Source organism: Urocampus carinirostris, chromosome 11, assembly GCF_059441175.1.
Source record: "Urocampus carinirostris isolate Australia breed hairy pipefish chromosome 11, RoL_Ucar_1.0, whole genome shotgun sequence".
NCBI lineage: Eukaryota > Metazoa > Chordata > Actinopteri > Syngnathiformes > Syngnathidae > Urocampus > Urocampus carinirostris.
The window spans coordinates 14,875,626-14,885,637 of NC_142359.1; the positions used below are offsets into that span (position 1 = coordinate 14,875,626).

Genomic DNA, 10,012 nt, shown 5'->3' on the forward strand with positions numbered 1-10,012 from the left:
TCCAGTCACGATAATTATTCAATGATGTCCAGTTAAGACACAGGTGTCAAACAGGCGGCCCGCGGGACAGATCAGGCCTGCTAAGGGATTTAATCCGAAGCACAAGAGAGAAGCACAAGAGAAAAACAAGCTCCAGGTTGACATATGTCAACTTCATTTTGCCAAAGCCAGGTGCCTCTCACAAATACTATACTTCTATTTTTTTTCTCTCTCTCACTCTCTCCCTCTTTTCCACCCCTTTTTCTCCCACTGTCTCTTTCACTCTCTGTGTCTCTCTTTTTCTCTTCCTTTGTTGCTCTTTGTCTTTCTCTCTCTGTGTCTTTAACTTCTTTTGCTCTAACTTCCTTTTTTCCTTTTCTCTACTTCTGTCTTTCTATTTCTCTTTGGATTTCTTTTTTCCGCTCCCTTTCTTTCCCCCTCTCTCACGACTTCTCTTTTTATCTCTTTTGTTTCTCACGCTCTCTCCCTCTCTCTTTCTTTGTCTCGCCCTCTCTCATTTTCCATTCCTCTTTCTCTTATTTCTTTATCTCTCTTTTTCTTTCTCTTTCTCTTTAATCTACTAGTCCGGCCCCCGACAGAATGTTTGGTCTATCGTGTGGCCCCCGAGTTAAAATGTGTTTGACACCCCTGAGTTAAGAGGTGCCCGGTGCTTCAGGAGCTCTATGGAGGCAATAATTATATTCCTGTGTCGAGGGACGAGGAATTTGAATTTGTACAGACATTCAGACACACTGTTTAATCAGAGTTACGCTGCAAAAAAAAGCAACCCGATTTGCAGTTAATTTTGTTTGCCCATTTTAAGTTTTTTTAATTTAAACTTTTTTTTCGAGTAAAATAATAAAATTGGACCTGAATTTTCTCATTTTAAGTATTTAATTACTTAGTTGATGTCAAGAACTGGAACAGCAGGAGAACCCAGATGCGTGACGTTTCTCACACAAAGCTTTATTTTACGGGAAATGGGGTAGTCATGCACGTTAACCCAAAACGCCAGTGATTCCGCGATCGTTGGGCGGAAGACGTAAGGCAGCAGTCTGGCGTGGAATGACAGGAAGCCAGAGGCCGACGAGATCGATAGCAATTGCACGAGCAAATATCGGAGAGATGGGGTCGATACAGGATAGGACGGGACAGACAGGATTGGTATCAGGCACTGGAGACTGGATTCTGATAACAAGCAGGACGAGATAGACGGAAATGATACCAGACACTGGAGATCAAAATTAAATAGGACAAAAAAGACGGGGACGAAACTGGAGATTGATATTAAACAGAACAAAATAGACGGGAACGATACCGGACAGGAAACACAACCAGGAAATCAGAGTCAAAACCCACATCTTGCGAGTGCAGAGGTTCGCTGACAGACTGACAAAGGGTAAGTGAGAGCACTGAGCTTAAATGGGAGAGGAAGCCAAACAATCAACGTGCAGCAGCTGGCACCAAATGGGCGGGGCCAATTGGACGGTTTATTTCTTAAATGATCCTTTTTTATTCTGAAAAATAATCCTAAACGTTTGCAAAATGATCTGCAATTTCTCAAATCAGACATGTTTGCTTGATTCTTATAAGGAAATATGTAAAAAAATAAAAATAAAGGAAAAGTATTTAAAACAAAAAGCAAAGTCAGTTTCCAATCAAAGAGCCGTTAATGTTACAAAAGCAAAGGACATAACGTCTTCTTCACAAAGTTTGTCTTTAACGAAGACATGAAAGCCACAAGTTATGCAATGCACATTGCACAATGTGATACTCGGAATGTCGGAACAAAACAGTTTTTCCCTAGTGATTTAGGATCTGGTTTCAGTGTTGTCACACACCGTAGCCCGTCAATGCCGAGGTGTGGCTCATCTTTGAAGAGCAGGATGACGCTTTACACCAAAGTAAACCTATATTCCCCCCAAAAAATGCCTAGAAAAGGATGGGGGGTATTTCCCCAAGACATACAATAAGAAGGTGCCCCTACAACCCATGTGTTTAAGGGAGTGTACCAATAAAATCATATGATTTTGTATTTTGGCCGTTTTATTGCCAAGCGACTGTGTTCCCTGTGGAGGGAAAAAGTGATGAGTCTTAACATTTTTCTTAAGAGGATTTTTTTCTGTGCTGACACACCGTCTTATAGTCTGGCCTCTTCATGCCTTAGCGGGAAGTGGCTGCTTGCAATTTAACTTGGCTTCCTTTTTGTTGGGGTGACCTACATAATGGCACCTCAGCATCTATATTTTCCAACTCAGTGAAAACATCTGCTCAATTTAAAAGAAGTTCCGTGCGAAAAAGCAACTCGGTGTGCTCTAACCTCATTCCAAGTTGGTTCATGTTAAACTCATCATGGAAAGTTTGCAGAAGGAATTTGAAAGATGGCGCTGACTGAACCTCCAAAGTGTTCTAGAAGGTCTCACTCGGAGCTATCTTGATATGTAAATTCTTCATAATATTGTCCCTGCGTTGTCAGCTGATCTGCCCACACCCAAACAGACCTCCTTCCTCCCCTACAATATTCCTCACAATAGCCAACATCTGCTTCTCATTTCCTCAAAAGCAAAACAAGGCCAGGAGGGAGATGTCGGGGGAGGGGTGAGGCAAAAAAAGGGAGGATCGCACACAAGCGTCACGTGGATCAGAAAGGACATTCTCGCAATACCTATTTACCCGCTCTCCTCCATAAAGTCGGCAAAAAGACAAAAAAAAACCTTTGTGTTCCATGCTGCTGACTCCACACCATCAGGCACCATCTGCAGAAACAGCATTGAACCTTTTAATATGATGTAGCCGGGTTCTACGCGCGAAACAGGATCATACATTGACATAGCTCATTTGGGAACGTTTCAAACCCATGACCCACATCGCTTTAAGTGGGCCTTTTGACAATGCTGAAAGAAGCACAAGAGAAAAAATAGGATGCATCCTGTAAAACAATGATTTGCAGTTTTAAATATGTCCACTGGATGTCACCAAAGCCAGGCGCCTCTACAAAGCACCCACTGTAGCTGTATTTTCTGGGTGCCGTTAATCAACCAGAGAATACTGAGGAAACACTCCGATGATTTTTTTGCCTAAAATAAATGTCATAGACGTGCTGTTTTAGGCAATGCTAAATTTAAATAAATAGCACCTGGGTGTCTTTGCAGAAGTTTAAAGAAGCTTTAACTCCTTTCTATCATAGATGTGAAATTTAACAGTCAGGTTTGGTTAACTCAGGTAAATATTTTCATAAAAAGTAAAAACACTTTAAAATCATTAAATCAATCAAATTAGTGTTTATTTGCTATTTCCGGCACTTTCCAGTCTACATGGGTTTCCCTAGGTTAAATAAACTTTAGTGGTGTGAATTCAATTGTTGTTTTGTTTTTCAAACAAATGCAGTTGATAGACACTTTAAAAAAGAGTTTGAATCTTAGTGTAGTAAAAGAATCCGCTTTCTAACCAAATTTTACAACCCAAAATCATTTGAGAGCCTTCAAAAAGACCCTCAGCCCTCCAGCTTGACACACTTTATATGCCATTTATTCACAACTCCAGTCGCTATGGGGTTGTTTTTTCGACCATATGGCCCCCGAGCTAAAATTAGTATAAAACCCCTGATATAAATGATTAAAAGTTACATGAACATTATTTTCTTTATTGTACAATACATAAAATTATTATTTCATCGAGACACAAGGTCATATTTTCCCCATTCTGCAATAATATCCAACATTATGTGGGATGCTTGCCAATATGTAAAGAATAAAATTATATCAGTTAACTTGATAAAAAACTTGTAACGGGATCGTACAAAACAGCAGTGACCAGAAATAGGCTCGTCAGCGACAAGTAATATTATCCGTGCTGTTTACAATGCTGTGTTCAAGTAAATCTAGAAAAAAATGTTCACTGAAAGATTTTGACAAATATTTGTGAGTATGATTGCATACATTCCAAACCTTTGAAATTAAAAAGCAGATTTTATCGCACACTCTATTTTCACACGCAAAACAGTTTCCAGGATTTCAAAAAATACAAAAGCACACGCTCGTTCAAAACTGGAAGTTGCAAACTTTTACTAAAACGGATCTCTAATGCAATTGTTGGAGCACTTTACTTATTAAAGGAATACTAGTCCAGAGTAAAAAAAAAATGATTGAATTTTAAAAGTGCAGTAATCTTTAAAAAATGAGGGTATAAAAGCGGTTGTGTTAGTGAGTGACCGATTGATTTGTGTCATGAAAATATGCTTCCAAATAAAAAATGAACTCAACGCATAATCTTACCACCAGAGGACGCTGCATATAACCTTTTTCTCGATGCTTCATTGACTATTGTGACACTGCGATGTTGGTTCCAACTACCTCTGCTCACTCGTAGTTACTGTACTCCATTTGGAAAGAAATTGCACCAAGTATCGTATTGGCCCTCAAATCTCAAATACTTTAAGAAAAGCGCCATGAAAAGGTGGAAAAACTTCAAGAACAGAAAATACCCGTGACACCCTCACTTGGTAGAAATAAATATTTTATTCCACAAAAGAGAGTCCCACATGAAGACTATAGCGAAGAAGGTGTAAATTACCAGGTTACTTCAATGTCCGAGGCTTCTTTTCCTTCTTGTATAGCTGCCCTTTAGGTTTGAGCAGAAGTGACCTTTCATGCTCTTCGATTCTTTGAGCTCCTTCTTGCCGTTCCCGACATGCCTTGATGCCTCCGTCAATCTCAGCATCAAGCATCACGATGCGCCGCTGTAGCACACATATTGAACATGAATACAAAAGTGATCACGGAGCCCACATCAATTAGATGCAGAAAAAGTGACAGATAACTGGGACACATTGGTGTAAGATTGGGAGGGTTGGTTGGTGAATTGTTTTATGTTTTTGTGTCACCATGGATACCCGACTCTTTGGTAACACAGAGTTGATACACTTTTTTTAAGGCTAAATTCAAGCACTTCTTAAGGACTTTCAAAGCCAATTTTGCAGTTTATCTGGTAGCATTTAAAGAGGAAATTTAGTGTGAAACATGCATTTTGCAGAGCCACTAATATATCGATTTTTAATATTGGATTTACCAGGACATATGATTTTAGATCTTGAGTAAATCATGAATTTATTTGTGCATTCGAACAATAGGTGTGTTATTTTTTGGGGGGAGAAAAATCTCCCCTCATCAGTGTTAGATAAAAATGACTTACATTTTCAGTTGGAGGAAGTTCTTCCCGTTATAAATTACAACCGAGAAAGGCTACTTTAATTTTTTACACAGACTACAATAAATGTCCATAGTTGATATGTAATGTTTGCACTAATACACACATCATAGGGCCCTGCTTCAGTGTAGCATGCACCTGTCCCCTTGGGCGCGACCCATAGGGGGCGATGACACTTAATAGGACAATACCATACAAACTAATGATAGCTGCCGTTAATCACAAGGGAAGAAGAAACGCAATGGTAAAGCGAAGCCACCAGAGCAGACTTGTTGTGAAACATGGCAAACTCTGGGGCAGGATTCACTTTACGTCAACTCCAAATTTTTAGCTTACCATAGTTTTTCAGTATTATGATTTATCACTTTAGTAGCCGACCCGAATGACAAGGGATATTTTTTATAAGCATAACACATTTATTCACAGAGAATGAAGAAACATTTTGGACATCAGCTCTTTTACACATTTACTGCCCACTAGCGGGCGGAGGGAGCATTTTGTGTGCATTTATTTTAAAAATCATAATTTTTATAGAAACAATCTAGAGACTTGTTTATTTTTCTGTTACTAATTTCATGGCACAATTGAGAATTGTATTACTTACCGCCAAGTCTTCCCTCTCCTGTCTTCTCCTCAACATGCCCTTCATTGGTGGTGCTGGCCTTCCATCTGAAAACCCATGTAATCAGAATTGAAAGTTGGCAGACTTGTAAAGGGACAGTGTGTATGATTTAACCTCAAGAGCTTGCTGTATTTTGTTGTGCAATTGAAATCGAGTACTAAAGAGCACAAGGAAGAATAGAAGCAATGGAGACTCAATCAACTTCAACTTTATTGTCAAATATGCAATATGCACAACGTACAACAAAGAAGAAATTGCTTCCTTTTCTCCACGTTCAATGCGACTAAACCGCAAGATTTTTCTTCCAGTTTTGTGCTTAGCGTTCCTCAGTCTTTTTTTGGATGACTGTAGCAACCAAATGGCGGATAATGATGGAAGCTTCCTTTAATTAAGGCTCACGTTATCTGAAATCAATGCAACTTTCTCGCCCTACGAGTGTTTAAAAAATGCACATGAGAGCATAGGCCATGTTTTGGCTTATCACTAAAATAACTTTTTTTTTATTAATAATGGATTTTTTTTACCACTAGGAGACGCTGCAGAAACCACACTATTCTTTTGGATTAGATCCAGTGTTGAAGGGATAGAGTTGTGCTAGAATGTAAAACATTTAAGCACTAAAAGCAACTACCGTAAATTCCGGACTATAGAGCGCCCCTGATTATAATCCGCACCCACCACATTTTAAGAGGACAACCGACTTTGTACTTACACAAGCCGCACCTGTATATAAGCCGCATGCGCCCACATTAAAACATGTATCACAGTCACAAAATTAGCCCAAACCCGGCTTTGAGTCCCGCGATTGTAACTGAATATACAGTACACAATCCAATAACCACAGCCGGCAAAATGAACAGAAAATGATACCGGTACTTAAGGTTTAATGCAGACCTGCAGAGTCCGGGTGCCTGTTGGAACTAATCCAAGGAAAAAAAAGTCTATATTTCCAAAGGTAAGGGTGGGAAAAATATATATCCACTTTTGTCCGCCGCGACAACAGGTCTCACTCACCTTTACCCCACTTCCCGTCAGCCCGCGTTTGCTCCGCCCCTCTTTTTTAATTCGCAAAACATATCGGAATAAGTGTCTCAAATAAATACATTACAAAAATATACAGGTGCAAATACATATTATACATCGGTTACACATATTTACAAAGAAAGACGGTACACGAGAGAGTTTTCAAAGCTTTAATTATAATATTATAACTTTCATCCCAAACCGTACCTGTGAAGGGTAGCAAAACGCTACTAGCAACACGCTCGCAACAGAGTAAACGAGTCTGGTAAAAAAAAAAAAAATTCTTACTTGTAGGAACCACGGTATACATCCTCATTTTCTTCCTTATGACTGACGTCATCAAAGTCGTCTTCCCCAGTATGGGAAAGAGACTGTCATATAGACGTCGTCCCATGCTCCCTTATTCAAAAACACGCTAGCAACACGCTCGCAAAATGAAGTTTACGTGCAGTAGCTCTGTTTCCTTCTTTATCGGACTGCTCGTTTGCTTTTAGCTTGAAAGCTACGTCATGTGCCTTTCTTTTAGCAATTTGCATGATGAGGATATATCTACGCTAATTTAATTTGTGCACAAGCTAAGAAGTTGCAGTCTTCTTTGGCGCATATATTCCACCGGTCTAAACCTTTTGTACTCGAGCGCTGCTGGCGGCTGTGAGAAAAATTACATAAATTGGCCGCATCACTGAATAAGCCGCAGGGTTGAAGGTTTGGGGAAAAAAGTAGCGGCTTATAGTCCGGAATTTGCGGTAATTTGAAATGTACAAAACTTAACGCCCTTTCGTGAACCCATATGCAACAAATCATCTCTAAAAATCCTCTTTATGTGAATGTGTACCTGCAAAAGACCAATCGGGTAGATCTGTTAGAGGTCCATATTCCGTACCAGTGGCTGCAAGTCCATGCCTACACAAAAACATAGAAAAGAGTGTCATCAGGGGGTCTGTTATAAAAGTGAAAGCACAAGAATCTAGATTTAACTGTTTGTGCATCTTGAACTTTATTTGTGGAGTTCTACAACCCCATAGGGGCGGAACTTAGAAAGGTTTTGGCTAACTGCAGCAGTCATAATTCCGCGTCCACTCGGAAAATGCTGGTTTATCATAGGCTAAGAAGAAATCTGCAGGCTCGAAAGCGTTCTCCATTTGGGCCCCAGTGCTTTGGACTGCTCTGCCCACTGATGCAAGACTTGAAATCTCAGTAGAGGGTCTAAATCTAAGCTTACAACAAATGTATATTTTGTAGATTAAGTTGGATGGCGACATCATGTTATTGTTTTATTGTATTTTCCTACAGTTCGCCTGGTGGCTGAGCAAGGGAAAAGGACAACGTTGCACAATGCATACAATCATCTGAAGCCTGCTGCATCGATCGATGATTGAGATGGAAAGCTTTGTTGTTGCGGTTTTAAACCATTTGCACAATTTCTGTTATTACATAAGTTTACAGTAGATATTGACTACATTTGGTCTATTGGTGCTCATGCACAGCTATTACCTCATGTGCAACATATCCTCAAAGTTTCTTATTGTTGTCATACGGTTTTATTTTATTATCTTTTGTTTTTCCTTGCCCTCGTGTTGCTTTTAGATCATGGGTTGATGTAATAGTGGTATGTGCAACCATTTGTGACTCTCTGTGATTAAGGTGCTATACAAATAAAATTGACCTTACTCCTCTAACCACTTGTATTAGTAGTTAACTATTTAAAATGTCTCATCTGAGAGATGAGATGAGATTTAAAATGTGACATCGCTTAGCCTATCTCTTTATTATTGCTTCTATGGGGAAAAACACTGTTTTTAGGAGCTTTATATAAATTAAATCGTATTAATTCAAACAGGTATTCCAATAATACTATTTTATAGCACATGCAGTTGGGGTACGGGAAATACATTCTCTCTCAAGTTGTACAAGGTGGCATACAAATGCCAATTGAGAAACTATCACATTTATCCGATCTCGCTCTTATATGGAGGTTCACTTTTCCATTGAGTCATTGACATTGGGGTCCCGACTTACTCTTTCCTCCACTTTTGTCCCCCTTGAGCAACCCTCGTCGTGCTGAATGACCGGTACGTGTTCCTTAACGCTGCAACACATTAACAAAAATAAAAACAAATAAAAGAGTAAGTCCCTAAATAGAGTACGTAGTTCCAAGTCCTCATACAATTAGCATTAGCTGTTAGCCAAAGGAAGACGCTGACTCCGCCGAGTTTGGTAACAATTCAAAGATGAAGTGACCACGATAAAATAAGAGGTAAAAATACAGGAGAACAATTATTCTGTGAAAACGCAACAAGTTGAACACATAAGTAAACAAATGAGATATTATCGGTCTCACCTGAGAAACACAGCATCTTCAAGGGGGCAGCCATGTTTCCTGCGCTGAAACCAAACGACCGTTAGAGGGCGACAAAAAACTAAGTCTACCTGCAGGTACCCTACTATAATTAGGCAATAGACAGCGCAGACCTTTTTTACTTCATTTTTGTAATTTTCAATTGATGCAATGTTTTAAAAAATAGACACACTCATGATTAGTGATGGGCAGCACGGTGGCGCAGTGGTTAGCGCGTGTGTGGCACAGTTCTGAGGTCATGAGATCGAACCTCCTGTGTGGAGTTTGCATGTTCTCCCCGTGCTTGCGTGGGTTTTTTCCGGGCACTCCGGTTTCCTCCCAAATTCCAAAAACATGCATATGAGGTTAATTAGCCAGTCAAAATTGTCCCTAGGTGTAAATGAGCGAGTGAATTGTCTGTCTGTGTGCCCTGTGACTGGCTGGCACCCAGTTCAGGGTGTCCCTGCCCACCGCACGAATATAGCTGGGATGGGCTCCAGAACCCCTGCAACCCTACTGAGGATAAGCGGTGCAGATAATGGATAGATGGATGATCAGTATTGAATTAAAATGAAGAATCTAAGTAGCTTCAATTTCATTCCACAAATATAAGATTAAGACTGATTATTTAGCAGGGTTTTTCATTTTAGATTACTCCCGTCCAAAAAAATGTCTTTTCATACTTAATTTAATTTTTTGTTTCATTGGTGTTGCTATGCAGCACGGCAGGGCAGTGGTTAGCGCGTGTGAGGCACAGTTCTGGGGTCATGGGTTCAAACCCAGCTACCAGCCTTCCTGTGTGGAGTTTGCATGTTCTCCTCGTGCTTGCGTGCGGGCACTCCGGT

General features: G+C 40.0%; 1 protein-coding gene across 2 annotated transcripts; it reads right to left on the bottom strand.

The window, feature by feature from the left end:
- Positions 1-924: 924 nt before the first annotated feature.
- Positions 925-9,265, bottom strand: mrpl52 (mitochondrial ribosomal protein L52). Of its 2 annotated transcripts, XM_088348587.1 has the most exons (7): positions 9,171-9,265; positions 8,849-8,918; positions 7,665-7,732; positions 5,789-5,853; positions 4,552-4,717; positions 2,694-2,735; positions 925-1,167 (listed from the first exon to the last, which is right to left on the bottom strand). In XM_088348587.1, the coding sequence occupies exons 1-5, from the start codon at positions 9,202-9,204 to the stop codon at positions 4,556-4,558; spliced, it is 399 nt and encodes a 132-aa protein (XP_088204713.1). In that variant the 5' UTR covers positions 9,205-9,265; the 3' UTR covers positions 925-1,167; positions 2,694-2,735; positions 4,552-4,555. The 2 variants fall into 2 exon arrangements, with proteins under 2 accessions (XP_088204713.1, XP_088204712.1); XM_088348586.1 differs by having other exon boundaries at positions 925-2,735.
- Positions 9,266-10,012: the final 747 nt, after the last annotated feature.

Bases quoted from the DNA above. Each gene is read 5' to 3' on its own strand.
- mrpl52 (XM_088348587.1), bottom strand. From the start codon at position 9,204: ATGGCTGCCCCCTTGAAGATGCTGTGTTTCTCAG. The intron at 5,854-7,664 runs GTACACATTCAC...ATGGGTTTTCAG, and splicing joins ACCCGATTGGTCTTTTGCAG to ATGGAAGGCCAGCACCACCA. The intron at 4,718-5,788 runs GTAAGTAATACA...TGTGTGCTACAG, and splicing joins AGGAGAGGGAAGACTTGGCG to CGGCGCATCGTGATGCTTGA.